A 17,749-nucleotide genomic window follows, 5' to 3' on the forward strand; every position below is an offset into this window, starting at 1 on the left:
TTGAGAGTTTCTTTGTTATTTTATGCCCATTGCATACTATTTTAGTTAGTATTATCCAGTTTAACTACTGAACATTATACCATATTTTGTTCCCCACACACATTTTCATTCCATGAGTGCTTACAACCACAATATAGGAACTTGTACCCATAGACATAAACCATGTTTGGTTTCTATGCAGGTACCTTACATCGCTTAGCAACTGGGGAACTAGCTTAATTGTTGTTGGTGCCAGTATGTTATTGCCTCATTGCCTCAAAACACTGAGCTCACAGGGGGCTCGGTTTAAGGGTAAATCAAAAGATTTAACCAACCTACCCTGGCTATCTGAAGATGCTCTTATGAAATCAAGTACTCTATTCAAAACATTCTCTTGTCGATTAAATTAATAAAACTCACCGGACCCCTTCTTCTGCCTATACATGAATAAATAAGTAATTGGGATAAATAAAACATAAAAATAGCTAGCTTGCATTGCGTGCGGATCACCAGGGCCCTATCACCAGGGTACTTGGTTCACCTAAGTCCCCAGATTCAATTAACCCGATTAATAAATCCAGGCTTTCCCTGTTCCTCGAAGGCGGTTTCACTCTTGTTAATTCGAACCAGACTTGATACTCAGGATAATTGCGTGCGGCCGCATCACCTGAAAAGACAGCAGGTGTCGATTGCAGAATCCTGAATTTCTTAAATTTTTTTTTAATTTCAATACCAATCATTTACCCAATACGAAAGTTAAATACCAAAAGCTTACTTAAGAAGGAGGCCAAACTGCAGTTGGATCACATCCAGGAGATGATGGTCGTAGGCCCGATGTACTGTAGGGAGGTCGGAATGACCGGAAATGGAGCAGAGAGGAGCAGGAGGTGTGTGTCAGGGTGGCTACCTGGAACGTCGGTAGCATGTTGTGACGGTCAGGAGATGTGGTAGAGGCCCTACACAGGAGAGAGGTGGACCTCTGCTGTGTCCAGGAGTCGAGGTGGAAGGGTGGAAGTGCGAGGATGCTGGGTGTGAAGGGTAGAAGGTACAAGTTATTCTGGCAAGGCTGCGACAAAGGGATCGGAGGTGTCGGGTATTGATAGCTGAAAAGTGGATAGACCAAGTGTTGAGCGTCAGCAGGGTGAATGAGCGGATCCTTGCGGTGAAGATGATGATTGGGAAGTGCCTGGTGAATGTAATATCGACCTATGCCCCACAAGCTGGCTGGTGTGCGGACAAGAAGGATGCGTTATGGGTAGGGATGGGTACCTTTCACATTTGAACCGATACGGTACCGGTACCTGTGAATCGATACCGGTACCCAACGGTACCTTTTTTCTGTACTTTAGTCTCAAAAAATGTATTTACCTACAGTACCTCAGTCGTGAAAAAAATTATCCAAACTTCAAATAACTACAATTTCGACCGTTTTTCGGCTTGCCATTGCTCCGACTGCTTTGTTGTTGAATCAAGTCAAATCCTAGGTAAGCATATATTGTGCGTGTGAACGTTGACATGGAAAAAAAATCGGTATCTCACTTGAATCGATACTCGGCCTCAAAAGTACCGAATTCGGTACCCTACCCATCCCTAGTTATGGGACGAGGCCATCATGGCGATGCCAAGAGGAGGCCATCATTCTGGGAGGCGACCTGAATGGACATGTGGGGAGGGAGTCAAGAGAGACGTACGAGGTAGTGGATAGCTTCTGCTATCTTGGTGACATGCTGAACGTGGATGGAGGGGTGGACCTAGCGGTGGCGGCAAGGGTACGGAGTGGATTGAAGAAGTTCAGGGAACTCATGCCTTTCTTAACAGCCAAGGCCCTATCCCTGAAGAAGAAAGGGCAAGTGTATTCAGCCTGCGTCAGAAGTTGCATGATGTATGGAAGCGAGACATGGGCCCTCAGGGCACAAGGAGAAGCTGGACAGAGCAGAGATGAGGATGATCAGATGGATGTGCGGCGTGTCATTAAGAGAGAGAAAGTGGAGGAGTGGAGGCGATTGTGGAAATGGTGAGAAGAGACAGACTGAGATGGTACGGACACGTGCGGAAATACCCAATACTAAAGTACAATAACAATTATTTACCCAATTTTGCACATAATGATGTTTGGATGATCTGCGTTTTTACATTTGAGAAAAACAAGAAAAATGTCATGGGTACAAGACTGTACCTAATGCATCTTTCCAGGAAAGGGTTAATTCTCTCGAGCGAATGCTGCAGAGCTGAGAGGATGGCATTAGGAAACCAAAATAGTAAAAAAAAAAAAAAGGAATACTCCAACATTTTGGGAAATTAGCTTATTTGCCATCTACCCTGGAGTTAGACAAGAAGATACATACCTTTTTCTTCTCTGTGCATGCAGTAGGAGTAGGAAGACGTTGGGAACTAGGCTAATGGAGGAACCTACTTCCAGTGACTGACGCTAAGCTAGGCTAACGGTGCACGTCTTCCTACTCCTACTGCATGCACAGAGAAGAAAAAGGTATGTATCTTAACACTCCAACATTTTGGGAACCCTGGAGTTAGACAAGAAGATGCATACCTTTTTCTTCTCTGTGCATGCAGTAGGAGTAGGAAGACGTTTGGAACTAGGCTAATGGAGGAACCTACTTCCAGTGACTGATGCTAAGCTAGGCTAACAGTGCGTGTCTTCCTACTCCTACTGCATGCACAGACAAGAAAAAAGGTATGTATCTTCTTGTCTAACTCCAGGGTAGATGCCAAATAAGCTAATTTCCCCAAATGTTGGAGTTTTCCTTTAAAATGCCGTAGTTGACATGTTTTTTTGTATTTTATTTTTTTATTATTTTTTAAACAAACATATAAACAAACATGACAACACACGATAAGATATACAAGCATTAATTGTCAGGGCACATCCAATGAGATCACCTTTTGGTTAGTTGTTTTATATAAGATATACCCATAATACCTGTTATCTAAAAAAAAAAACCCTACACACATATGCTCAGCTCGAACCCCCCCCTCCCGGACCCCACCTTGAGAAGTACCTCCACTATCCCTCGCACCTAACCAGACACTACCATTATAAGCTAGCTTTTATTCTCTCCACCACTTCTAACCACATTGACATTTTGGATTCATTGAGACCCAGAATTCTTGCTGTAGATATTTCATGGTAAATTACATCGAGATATGTAAGAAACCAAACTTTACGGCACATTTTTTCCGGTTGAAACCAGCGTGATGCGATCAGCTTTTTGGCTACTGTGATACCCGATAAAACCAATCTCTTTAGCTGTGGATTCACTGCAAACTCAAAAACATCATTCAACAGCAATACCGAGGGGTGTACAGGTATATTCCAAGATACGAGTTTTGATATTTGTTGGGTCACATCTTTCCAGAATGCCTTAACTGGTGAGCAGTCCCAATACATGTGCATAAATGTCCCTTCGTCCCCATTTGTACATTGGGTGCATTTGGAATCTTGTTTGAGCCCCATTCGGCACAGTCTTATAGGAGTCAAGTATGTCCTGTGAATATAGTTAAGATTGATTTGTTGATGATCCGGGTTCCTTGATGTAAGTCGGACATTTGCCCAGGCTCCTTGCCAATCAAAGTCATTTTCCAGGTCTGGTATATCCCTCCTCCAGACAGAGTCAAGTTGGAGGGTTTCATACGAGGACGTTAGTAATTGATGATAAAATTCTGAAACAAAACCTCTCGATGTCTCTCTTGAGTAGAAGAATTTGTGGTATCTGTGGTGTTCAATTGGTCTGTCTAATGGAACACCGTGAGACTTCAAACATAGCTCTAACTGTTTGTGAAAAAGCCATGTGGACTTGGTGAGATAAAATTTTTTGCGTATTTCTTTATCACTACAAAAACCCTGTTTGTTAAAAACATCCCCTAATGAGTGTATGCCTTGCTCTTCCCATATAGGGAATCTTATAGGTCGTTTTCCAATTAAGAGAGCATTGTTATTGAATAAGGGAGTATGATTGTGCCATTCTTGTGGGTTAGGATTTTTTTTTTGTGATTCACGCCATATCCGGATCGCATGAGTAATTATGGGGCCAAATTTTCGTTCACAGTGCTTGATTGGTAGTTTAGTGTATGCTATGTCCTTCAGTCTATGTGGGGCTACTATGTTTTCTTCTATTTTTCTCCAAGATGCTAATGCTTGGGAGTCAAACCATGTTGTCAATGGACTTAATGAGTACGCCTTAAAATATAGGAAAAAATCTGGAAATGCCATGCCACCATCTGCTTTATTTCTCTGTGCGGTGGATCTTTTTATACGTGGTGGTTTGTTATTCCAAATAAATTTGTATGTGGAGGAGTGTAATCTTTTCCAGTAACCCTCTGGAGGGGGTAACGGTAGCATTGAACAGAAGAAGTTGATTTTAGGTAGTACATCCATCTTAACTATTGATATCCGTGCTTGTACTGTGTTCTTAAGTTTTGCCCATCTATCAAGGTCGTCTTTGATTTTGTTTTGGATTTTTGTGTAGTTGTGCTTCACCGTTTGTCTTATGGTAGGGAATATTTCCACTCCCAAGCATCTGAAATGTTTTACCATCGGTATCTGTCCTGGGAGGGTTGTATCTTTTTTTGCAGGGGTGTTAAGTGGAAGGAAAGCCGACTTCGGCCAATTTATCTTAAATCCCGATAAATCACCAAAGTCCTCAATCAACTTGAGCAGATGAGGCAATGTGGTGTTGGGGTTTTTCATGAACAATATTACATCGTCCGCATATAAACAAATTTTTTGTTGTGTGCCCTTGATTACGATAGGTTCTATGGATTGGGATTGTCTTATATATTGTGCTAAAGGCTCTAATGATAGATTGAACAGTCCGGGACTAAGAGGACAACCCTGTCTGGCAGAGCGTGATACCGGAAATATTTCAGAGATGATTGTGCCTGTTGTAATCATGGCCGATGGGTCTTTGTATAATACTTTAATCATATCGATGAATCCTTTTCCTAACCCCATCCTTTCTAGCACTGCCCACAGATACGACCATTCCAGCCTGTCAAAGGCCTTCATAGCATCCAGGGACAGCATCGCCTTAGGTATGGTGTCCTCCTTGTCGGCATCAAGTACGTGCAGTATACGTCTTATGTTCTCAGTGATCAGGCGGCCTCCTATGAAGCCAGTTTGGTCCGGGTGAACTAAAGACGTCATATGCTTTTGTAATCTGATGGCTAATACCTTAGAGTACAGTTTGATATCTGTTCCGAGGAGGCTTACAGGTCTATAACTACCGCACTCGTTGGGGTCTTTGTCTTTTTTAAGGAGGACTGTTATGAGTGCAATATTGTCAATTTTATGGAAGTTCCCCTCCTTGACTGAGTATAAGATCATATTTAGTAATAAGGGGCCAATTATGTCCCAACAAGAAAGGTACATTTCTGATGGGAAACCGTCTCTTCCTGGAGCCTTACCACTTTTCATTGCGGTTATGGCCTTCTTGAGTTCCTCTAGTGTGATCGGTATTTCTAACTGTTTAGCGTCATCCTCTGAAAGTTTAGGGAGAATAATTTGATTAAGAAATGTGTCAATTTTGTTTTGATCGAAGGTCATTTCTGATTTATATAAGTCGGAGTAGAATACTTTGAATGTATCGTTTATTTTTACAGGATCTGTTACAAGTACTTGTTGTGCTCTAATGGTAGTTATATCTGCAAATGTTGCATTAATTCTTAATCGCATGGCTAATAGGTGGCTGGGTTTGGAACCATGGGAGTACTGCTGTTGTCTTGTGCTGCGTATTTGTATTTCCGATTGTTGTCTGTATATGGCATTGATCTCTATTTTTAGTACGTTAACTTGATTTTCTAGTCGAGTTGAGTTGTTGTATTTCAGAGAATTAAATAACGTTGAGTAAAGCGTTTCCAGCTCATCCAGTTTTGTGTTTTGATTCTTGCGCATTTTGGAGGAAAAGCTATCCGTGAAGTCTTTGATCATTCCCTTTACCGACATCCATATTATTCTGGGGTCTTGCACCGAGTTTGCATTCTCCCGTTGGAATACTATAAGAGCTTCTTTGAGTTGTGTAATGAATTCCTTGTTGTTAAGCAGCAACGAGTTAAATCGCCATCTTGGGGCTCGGGAGGATAGTATACCAAATGTACCTTTAAGGAGTAAATAACAGTGATCTGATGCGTTGGGTATCATTTCCACTTCATAATTATCAAATAGTCTCTGTGATGCAAAGACATAATCTATTCTGGATAGTGTCTTATGTCTCGCAGATCGACAAGAGTACTTTCGGGTCGTGGGATTAAGTAACCGCCATAAGTCCTTTACACCTGTAATCTTTGACCAATCCTTTAATGCCTTCGATGAATTCTTTTATTCGCTGGAAAAGGCGAGGTAAGATTTGTCTATCCTTGGGTTCCAGATGGCATTAAAATCCGCTCCTATTATAAATGAGTAATCGGGAATGTCTAACATTGCATTGGTTAGTGTAGTGAAGAAATCTTCTTCGTACAAATTTGGGGCGTATACCGCTATCAACGCTATTTTCCTGTTCTTATGTTCAATCTTAGCTATAGTTATCCGACCTTCTACATCAGACCATACTCCCTTTAGTACAATATTCAACTTACGTTTAACGACTATTGCTACACCCCGAGTTCTCGTTCCAATAGAGGAGTGACTGATATTATGGTATATGTTGTCCGCTAATTTACCTATGTCTTTCCCTAGAATGTGTGTTTCGCTTAGCAGAGCAATGTCCACATGTTCTTTTTTCATCAGTGTGAGCACGCTTTTGCGTTTGAGTTGGTTATTTATTCCCCCGGTGTTCCATATCATTATATTCAAACTAGCCATAGTCTATACATGTTGCATTGTAATTTTTGGTAATGCTTCTAGAGTGCGAGGCAATAATAGATATACATCCCACTAGTGAGGTCCCGTTGAGAGCCGAGCTTAAAAACATACATATATACAAATAAAAATCCCCTACCCTTCCCTCCCACCGAAGTCGTACAGGATTGTGTTCCATGAACACAACCTTTGCGTATGACTCTCTCCCTTGCACCACCGGATATCCCAGAATGATCCAATTATCCTTAACATTCCTATGTATACCATAGGATCTAACACTCTAAATTCTACCATAAGTAGAATGTCGACTGTGGCTTGGCCACTTACCCGTAAAAAATAAATAAATAAAAATTTAAATGAGATAAACTAAAAATAAAGACCAAAAATAAGCTTCAATTGTCATGCCCTAATCACTACATTTTATATGAACGTGTAATTTATAGTAATTTATAGTAACCCATGAATAATATGAAGGTATTGAACTGAAGAGAGAGCCTCAATAAATCAGAGAGAGCGGATGAAAAAAAAAACAAGTAAAAGGAAGAGAACATTAACTTAGATCTTAAAAGAGCATTGCTATGCTTAAACATCTAAAGTATTAATTGGAGAAGTAGTGAAATTATTTCCCATTAATAAAAAACAGTTTTTAAATACGTATATGCAGCATTTCCCCTGACCGGGGTGGGCGATGATCGTTGTGTAGAGTGATCTTCAGCCGGCCGGCTATGATGGCTCTGTGGTTCTGCATCTAGATAGCTGTTGATTATTCCCCCGAGGGGCTTCTGGTAGAGTGAATGACCACGTATTGCTGATATTCCAGAATGCTCCATATATCAAAGAATGCTTCGATGTTCTAGATTATTCCAATATTTCATTTTTACATTGTCTGAATGTTCCAGTATGTTCTGGAGTGTTCCAATCTTAAATCCAATATGTCCGCAATAATATAAACACGTCGGGGAAAGCATTCAAAAACTCTGAGCACGTAGGTCTCTCTGTCCCAAATCCTCGGTTATTAAAGGTTGTACTATATGGTGACCTTGCATAACTGAGATTTAAAAGGCCATTTATACACTATTCTGCGTTTTGTTCAGACAGGAATTTGGCTGCCTCTTCAGGCGAGTTGAGGAGAACCTTTGCTCCTTGTTTGTCGACGACGCGAAGTATTGCAGGGTATATTAGTAGGGGTCTGTATTTCCCCAGGTATAGTTGAGACATCACCGTCTTGAACTTGGCACGCAGTTCCACTACATCACGACAATAATCTTCAAAGCAGTGTATTGGTACCTCCATGTATTTCAGATTGCCTTTCATCCTGCGAGTTTCACGCATAATCATTTATTTTATTCTGACTTGGCGCAGTATAACTAATATCACTCTGGGCTTAGCGTTATTGCCAATGGAGCGGGGACCCAATCTGAAGCACTGATCCATCTCCGGTATTTTAGGAAGGATTCCTGTTCCCAAGATTTTCTGTAATTCTGTGGCAAACTCTTCAGGGTTTTCACATCTCACTGATTCGTCCAGACCGACAATACGAATATTCAGCTTGCGTTTTTGATATTCCATCTCGAATATTTTGGCTTTCTGTTCTTTATTGATTCGCGTGAGCTCCAACGTTATTTCGCTGAGCTCCGTCTTGATTTCATTGTAGTTCCCCTTCATCTCAGCAGTTAGGTTAACTTTGTTAGCCTCTATTTCATTGTAGATGCGAGTGAAATTGATTTCGTGGGCTTCCACTACTTTCTCCAGAGCCTCGGTGCGTTTATTCTGTGCGTCGGCGTCCGCTCTCAGCGCATCAATTTTGCCTTCAATAGATTCTTTAATAGCATCTACTTTTTGAGTTATTATCTTCTCCGACAGTTGTGATTGGTGGATCATTTCCTTCATTATTGTCTTCCCCATTTCCTCCATTTTCCGGATGATATGTTCGGTATCTGCGGAGGTGTTTGATGGGGATGAACTTGAAGCGGCCTCTGTCAAGTCAATATTTCCTGCTCTCCGCTGTACGAATCCTGGGTCCCGCGGCGGGACCTCTTCTACTGGTTTTGGTTTCGCTGGGTCTTTCTTTGGTGACATCTCGATTCTTTTGGTCAATATAGTTAGTTGATAGTCTCAGTTGATATATGCGTCAAGTTTTAAACGCATTAATGGTTTAAAAATATGTTTTTAAAACGAAAAAAAAAATAACGGGTGAGCAGCTGTGTCACATGCGACCTACTCCATTCTAACGCTAAACCGGCGACCAGTTAAAGTTTAATGTTTAATTGACGTCTAAAATTAAAACAACGGTAGTGGCCAATGCCGTGATAAGTTAACCAACGACAATGTCAGAGATGCCATGTCAGAGTAGTTGCTCTTGTGATTGGCAAGGCATGCCGAGGCATATGGATGCTCAGTGTTTCCCCTGAAAAAAAATTCAGCAGCGGTGATGTGCCTCTAGGGGCACATTTAAAGTTAAATGCATCAATCTGGTGCACTTTGAGAGCAAAATAAAGAGGCTAGATCTATGATGAACTTTGTGCTCAAAACACAAAATCGACTAGACTGCAGTGCTTTCTCCCTGCAGCCTTTTCCTCAGGTCAGTCTTTTACATTAAGCACCCCCACAGCCCAAATGAAACGATAAAAAATATATATATATATTATAATATATATATTTTTTTTAATATATAATTTTTTTTTAATAGTCTAGTTCAGTGGTTCTCAAACTTTTTACACCAAGTACCACCTGAGAACGTAGCTGGCTCTCCAAGTACCACCATATGACCGGCGTTAAAATACAGTCTATTCAGCTATGCACAGTTCACGCAGGAGGCAAATGTATCCCTAATACCATTATTTATTGTTAACTTTTGTCAGACACAGCCACAATGTACAAAGGGATAGCACTAGAACTAGCAAACGCTTCCACACAACTCATACAATGCAAGGGGCATTGAGAACATAATAACTAACATTCTCACATAGCAAGTGAGAAAATTAAGAACAACTGTATTTCAGCTAATGTACTTAAATCTCTCTCTATCTCTCTGTTTCTCTCTCTTTCTCTCACTCTCTCTCTCTCTCTCACACAGCAAGCAATTGTCCGTCATTCACACACACACACACACACACACACACACACACACACACACACACACACACACACACACACACACACACACACACACACACACACACAATTATTCTGTTACAAAAACTTAATTTCCTGCATGCTGGTGCAGACATTTTTTAAATGTTACCCTTTAAATGCCAGTGTTTGTGATGGGCATCACAAATTATTGTAAAAAAGAAAAGAAAACACATATTCAATACATTTTTGAATGTTTACCCTTTAAATGCCAGTTTGTGTGATGGCATCACAAATTATTGTTAAAAAAACACACAAAGTAAAATATTTTCAATATATCAAATGCAAAGTACATTTTTCTGGGGGGGATTATTACAGGCTAGGCATGTGTCAATGATTAGCAGCAACACATATTTTGATGGATTTTTTTGTAATGTCAGATTTAACACCAACTCTTTTCAGAAAAGTGGGAGTATTTCATTTTGTATCTGACATTACAAGAAATCTAAAAATAAATGGTTATGATCAGGGCTGAAGTTGAATTAAAGATTTATGACTGTTTAGACTGCATTACTCTCTGTCACAGTGATCTCCTGGTTGTTCCCCACTTAGATTATCTAACTATCGCGCCGCCGCAACCAGAAACACTGGCCTGGCCTGCTTCTACTGTAAGTTCAGTGGCCTGACTGCAATTTTTTTTATTTTTTATTTTTTTTTGCTTTTTTTGGAAATGTTTTCAAGTACCACCAGCAGTACCACCAAGTACCACTAGTGGTACGCGTACCACAGTTTGAGAACCACTGGTCTAGTTCATAGCAGCGGCGGTCCTAATTCAGCAGCGGTGCAGCGCCGCTGCTGAATGCATATAGGGGAAACACTGGATGCTGTAGTAGTTACCATGAAAACAAGTAAAGATTACGATATAAAACACACATTTTCTCAAAGATTAAGTTAATTAAAACATTTACCCTTTAATTGATTCTAACAGTATAATAATTTAATAATATATACCTCTGTTCAAATATTATGAACCTACACAATACTGTTTGGCTGTAATACTTCAATGGGTGGCTACAATGGTCGTAAATCGCAGGTGGAACCTCACTCCCCAGATCTATATACAGCTCAGTAAAAGTAATGGATTGGCTGCTCCTTAAAATGTTAGGACTCAGAATCACAGGGGTAACTGTACATTGGATTATCGACGAAACCTTACTTGGTCCCAAGAAGAGGGTCTCGTGTATTATTGGGTTTAATAGGACATTTATTGTACATTGGAGGGGGTTGCGTTAGGACATTTACAGGGGCCAATTTCGAATTGCAGTCTCTCGTAGGTGCATTATCCATTATAACCCATGGATTGAGGAGAATCAAGCACTCCCGGTTCATGTTCTTATGTGGATTATGTTGGCAACACGATCGACATCAATACTTGGAATGGCGATCAGATAATTGGAATATTATTTTTGGAGTACATCCTAGTCATGGTAAGGGCTATATGGATCCAAGAATCCATTCACTGCGAACCGACCGTATGTGTGTAATGTGTGTGTGTAACGTATTCCGTTGGTGGCAATCAAAGCATAGAAAAACGACCCCACCCTTTCATGCATTCATGATGAAACATAATACCGATAATATAGCGTTGATTTCAGATTGATTGTTGATACAGGCGAGAAACACCAAGTTTTTAGTGAAATGCACTAAACGCTGCATAGCGTAGTTTTCTGGGATTAGACGGGATTACTCAAACTATACTCATATTCACCACGGTATAAAACGGGAATGTATGTATGAAATATTTTTATCTTTTTCACAAATTGAACGATAGATACTCTATGTCAAATGGGCAATAGTATTATATCCATAGCTATGGCACTGAAAGTGTTAACTGTCTCTCAGCATGACATCATTATGCCACTATGAGGCCCCCCTGTCCCTCAGGGGTCAGACATAACTAGAGGGGTCCAGAGGCATGCTCCCGCGGGAAGATAATTCTTCACTCAACAACTCTGCCTTTTGATAAAGGATATATAACTAAATTGGGGCCCTTTACTTTACATATGGTATGTACAGTATAGGGCTGTCCCCAACTAAGGATTTGGATAGTCGACTATGTTGCAAGTCTGTCTACACATGAACCTGGGGCTCTCTGGGGACTCTGATGGTCCGGGGTGACCCCCCACCCTCGGGGCATGTGCACCGCTATGCCCAGACAGTAATCCAGGCAGGGCTCTTGGTATTGGATATCATCATTAAGGGAGTTCTTCCGATACCACGAGGCCACTGAGCATACCGGCTCAGTGGCCTCGTGGGTAGAGTGTCCACCCTGAGTTCGGGAGGCTGGGAGTTCAAGCCCCGGCCAAAGACTATTTATAAATGGTACCCATAGCCTCCCTGCTTGACACTCAGCATCAAGGGTTGGTTTGGGGGGAAGTCCTTGCGACATACTAGCATCATGTCCAAGGGGTGTACTTGTACATCAAGCTGCCTCACACTACGGAAACATGTGCCGTATCGGCTCGAGAACCATTGGTTCTCAAAGGCAAACTTCTTCCGATACCGACGGGCTGTTTTTAGCCTGGTATTAGCCTGATATCCAACACCAGCATTATCAGCTTGTTCTCTGATGCTGCTCCTGGTTGCGTTACCTGGTCCGTCCAGGTGTTATCAGCTTGTTCCCTGACCCTGCTCCTGGTTGTGTTTCCTGGTCCGTCCAGGTGTATCAAGCTTGTTCCCTGACCCTGCTCCTGGTTGTGTTTCCTGGTCCGTCCAGGTGTTATCAGCTTGTTCCCTGACCCTGCTCCTGGTTGTGTTTCCTGGTCCGTCCAGGTGTATCAAGCTTGTTCCCTGACCCTGCTCCTGGTTGTGTTTCCTGGTCCGTCCAGGTGTATCAAGCTTGTTCCCTGACCCTGCTCCTGGTTGTGTTTCCTGGTCCGTCCAGGTGTATCAAGCTTGTTCCCTGACCCTGCTCCTGGTTGCGTGTCCTGGTCCGTCCAGGTGTATCAAGCTTGTTCCCTGACCCTGCTCCTGGTTGTGTGTCCTGGTCCGTCCAGGTGTATCAAGCTTGTTCCCTGACCCTGCTCCTGGTTGTGTTTCCTGGTCCGTCCAGGTGTATCAAGCTTGTTCCCTGACCCTGCTCCTGGTTGTGTGTCCTGGTCCGTCCAGGTGTATCAAGCTTGTTCCCTGACCCTGCTCCTGGTTGTGTGTCCTGGTCCGTCCAGGTGGATATGAGCTTCATGAAGAAGATTCCTCCCGGGGCCGAGGCCTCCAATGTGCTGGTCGGGCAGGTGAACTTCCTGGAGCGGCCGATTATCGCCTTTGTGAGGCTGGCCCCTGCAGTGCTGCTCACTGGCCTGACGGAGGTCCCTGTGCCCACCAGGTAACACACACACACTGTGACTTACTCAGCCATTCATTCACTAGCACTCACACTTACTTGTACATACTCACTCACTCACTCACTCACTCACTCACTCACTCACTCACTCACTCACTCACTCACTCACTCTCTTAAAGGGCCACTTCACCAAAAACAATGCTGATTTATTTTGCACATAATCTCACACACATCCAACAACTCTAAACGGGTTTTCACACCTTCATTTACTTTGACAGTTATTGAGAGTGAATTAGTTTGGCTATGGCCACCAGTGATGACATCAGTACCGTGTCTTATCATTTAATTGAGCTGTAATTAACACAACACAAGGATTCAATGCCCTGTGTTGCGCAGGCAATTATTTTCATTTGAGACAAGCTTCTCAGTATTGTCTTCCTAATTTGCAGGTTTCTCTTCCTGCTCTTGGGGCCGCTTGGGAAAGGGTCCCAGTACCATGAGATTGGTCGTTCCATCGCCACTCTGATGACGGATGAGGTGAGACGTAAATGTTTTGGATTCTTACATCATCATTGAATTCTCAAACTTCGTCATACACCTGAAATGGTTAAATCTAAAATATTATATGTAGCTTTTTGGAATGAAAACCTCTGTTAGTGTCGGTGTGGTTTCTCTATGACGTGAGCATTTGGCTCGTTCTTTTAGATTTTCCATGACGTGGCGTACAAGGCCAAGGACAGGAACGACCTCCTGTCTGGGATCGATGAGTTCCTGGACCAGGTGACTGTGCTGCCACCAGGGGAGTGGGACCCCACCATCCGCATTGAGCCGCCCAAGAGTGTCCCCTCGCAGGTGGGATATTACCCCCCTTGGCCCTTGTACTGGACCAAATGTTCTCTAACATGATTAACCTATTTAAAAAAAATAAATAAAAATCTTTCTTTTCTTTTACATGAAACATAAAACATGACAACACACAATATAATAATAATAATAATAATAATAATAATAATAATAATAATAATAATAATAATAATAATAATAATAATAATAATAATAATAATAATAATAATAATAATAAACAGGACTTCACAGGACAATAATAATGACAATAGAATGACAATAGAAATAGCAAATATAATAAATACAGAACCTAAAAATAAAAACAAATTATATTATCACAGACACCACAAAATACTGTTTCTTCCCCCATTCCCACCCCAGGACCCATCAGGACCAGCACCCTGATCCCGCCTCTCCGCTAGATTGTGGCCTTCACTTTCTTGGCCGCTGAGGCCCATAGTTCAATGGGTTGTCCAACTCCAATCACCCGTGCAGTGGAGATATCCATATACCGTACTTTTCGGACTATAAGCCGCGGCTCTTTTCCCCATTTTTCGACCCTGCGGCTTATATAACGGTGCGGCTTATATGTGACTCGATGTGACCAAACCCAAAAATGTAAAAATCGAAATATTGCTTTTTTGACTGCATTGAAATGTTATTTATCTGTTCCCTTATTTGCTAAACTTAATACAACTTGTAAATGAGTTAATTCTTGTTATTTGTCTGACAGTATTGTGTCCCAATGCTAATTACATATGGTAATTAAACATTAAAACACCTGCGGCTTATAGTCCAGTGCGGCTTATATATGTACACATCATTCAATTTAGCTGCTGCGGCTTATATTCAGGTGCGGCTTATAGTGCGAAAAGTACGGTAAATGACATCCAAAAGTTTCAGAGACCAATTGACCATTGTACGTTTCTCAGGTTGTTTCCACCTCATGGCATCAGTTTCTTGGCTGCTGTAACGCCCGCCAGAACTATTATTTTTTGCTGTGTGGAGGCCGGCAGTAGTGATATATCATTTAGGAGTAGTGTTGCTGCTGTAAGTGGAATTGTCAGGTTACATATGTTTGAAAGTTTAGTTGTTATAGATTTCCAAAAACTAGCTACCGGTGGGCATTCCCAAAACATGTGCATATGTGCCAGTGGCCCTCAGAGTGCACAAAGTGCACAGAGAGTCAGCCACCAATCCTAGCACAGCTTCCTAGGCGTGAGATACGTCCTATGAATATAATTAAAATATATTTGTTGGTGATTAGGGTTACAGGAAGCCAATGTGTCATTGGTCCAAATATCATCCCAGTCAAACTCTGGGTCTAATTCTGGGATGTCTCCTCCCCAGACTATATCTAATGATAGGTTTTTATATGTGGATTTGATTAAGAGTGTATAGAAATCTGAGACAAAACCTCTTGAGGTTGTTCTCTCTCTGAAAAAGGATACGTCTGGGAGGTCATAAAAATGGGTCCTGAAACGTGCAAAGGCCGTTTTTCCATAAATATCCCCCAGTGTGTGAACTCCTTTCCTTTCCCATTGAGGTTTGTTAACAAGTAGTTGTTGGTTATGAAATATTGGAGAGTCGAGGTGTCATGGGCACTTGACAGTACCTCTGTACATTACGCCATGTTTGAATCACATGGGAGATGATAGGACCATATTGTAATTTACATTTTGTGATAGGGATGTTAGAGTATACTATATATATATATTTTTTTTTATCCACTTTTTCTCCTTCTATTTTTCTCCCATCCCAATTCCATTGTGCCAATTCTCCCCTGTCTTGAACGTTGCTCGCATATCCACTGGCCGGTTGTAGGGAGGATAGAAGCCTTGCATCACGTGTCCCCTCCGGTACACGAGGAGGCAGCCTGTCGCATCTTTTCACCTGCCAGCGTGGACTGTCATTGGCGAGGTGTAACGTGTGGGAGGCTCACACTACCCCCGCCATTTCCTGTCTCTGCTGTGCAGGCGTCCCCAACCGACCTGTAGTCGCTGTCCACAACGTCCAGATTACCACCCATCGACTTCCACCCGCTAATTCTGCTAATTGAATTAGTATGACGGCTGGCCCAAGCCGGACGCAACGCCGACAGCCGGAGTCGAACCCGGTGTCTCTTGCGTTGGTGACGAGCGCAATGTTCGCTGCGCCACCCAGCCGCCCCGAGTATACTATATCTTGTAATCTTTGCGGAAAGACTGCCGCTTAGGTAAGCCACGACACAGCAATTTCAGGATCAAACCAGCTTATCAGGGGTCTCAGCGAGAAGGACCAGAAATATAATTTTAAATCGGGATTGCTAAACCCCCATCCTGTTTCCTACGTTGAGTGGTGGTCATTTTGATTCTCTGACGTTTGTTGTTCCAGATGAATTTAGATATCATAGTTTGTATCTTACGCCAGTGGTCAATTGGAGGGGGTAAGAGGAGTATTGAGCTAACAGTTTATCCTGGGCAGTACGTTCATTTTTACTATGGATGCTCAGGCTTGTAATGAGTTGGGAAGGTCCGACCATCTATTGAGATCCTGGAGTATTTTGTTATAAGTGCCTGAAAAGTTATATCTAGTTGTCTGATTTAGGGTGGGGAAAATCTCGATGCCTACAGTAGGTATTTAAAGTGTTCAACTATGGGGATGTCGGCCGGTAGTTGGACCGCTTGGGCCAACTCATTCAGAGGTAAACACGCTGATTTGGGCCAATTAATTTTTAAGCCTGAGTTTACCGAATTCATCAATTATCCTAAGTAAATTTGTGGCCGATTGGGAAGGGTCCTGCATAAAGAGACATTTTGTGTGGGGTATCTTTGATTGTTATAGGGACGATTCCTTCTGTTTGTCTTATAAATTGGGCTAATGGTTTGAGGGAAAGTGTGAAAAGTCCGGGACTCAAAGGACAACCTTGCCTGGAAGACCTAGAGACCGGGAAGAGAGTGGAGCATATTTTCATTATCATTGCTGATGGGGAAGCGTAAAGTACTTTAATCATATGTATACATTTCTTTCCAAGTCCCATAACCTCCAGTACCGTCCATAGATATGACCATTCTAGTCTATAACATTTTTACGTATGTCATAAATGTCATTATGAATTGAAAATGGGGGACCCTGATGTAAACAAGACAAAAGTCTTTCTCTGGTCTGCATCCCCTTAACAATTGTGTGTATTGAGCTGTACTGTACTGTACCCATTCTGCAATCTGTTCATTAAAGTTTTCAATCAATCAATCAATATCGAAGGCCTTCATGGCATCCAAAGACAGAACTGTGGCCGGCGTTATATTGTCCTTACTATTGTCAATTATATGTAATAACCTTCTAATGTTGTCCGCGGCTAAACACCCTGAATAAAACCGGTTTGATCACAGTGTACTAGCACTGTCATATACTTTTGTAGACGGCGGGCCAGGACTTTGGCAAATATTTTAAGGTCGGCACGAGAAGACTTGTCAGAAAATAACTGTCAGTAATGGTAAAACATTATGAAAAAAGAAGGGTGCCTTGACTCAAGGCAAGAATGACTTGGACCCACCTGTCAAAGAAAGACTGGTATAGTCCTTAAAACGCAATATTGAATCTAACGGTTCTTTGTCCGAAGTATTAAATTGACTAAAAGAAAAAGCCCTTAGTTGACAGCTAACGACTGATTCAACTAAGATGGGGACACAGCCCTAGAAAACGTACTTTTAAAATCTTGCTTC

General features: G+C 41.9%; 1 protein-coding gene across 2 annotated transcripts in view; it reads left to right on the forward strand.

Annotated features, from left to right (window-relative positions):
* The window catches only part of slc4a7 (solute carrier family 4 member 7), a 225,499-nt gene that overhangs the window by 131,117 nt on the left and 76,633 nt on the right, over positions 1-17,749 (forward strand). For both annotated transcript variants that reach the window (XM_084336015.1, XM_084336016.1), the window contains exons 8-10: positions 13,087-13,244; positions 13,652-13,739; positions 13,908-14,054. In XM_084336015.1, coding sequence (XP_084192141.1) covers positions 13,087-13,244; positions 13,652-13,739; positions 13,908-14,054 — 393 coding nt within the window. The remainder of the gene's footprint in view (positions 1-13,086; positions 13,245-13,651; positions 13,740-13,907; positions 14,055-17,749) is intronic.

This window comes from Notolepis coatsorum, assembly GCF_963971535.1.
Source record: "Notolepis coatsorum genome assembly, chromosome: 19".
NCBI lineage: Eukaryota > Metazoa > Chordata > Actinopteri > Aulopiformes > Paralepididae > Notolepis > Notolepis coatsorum.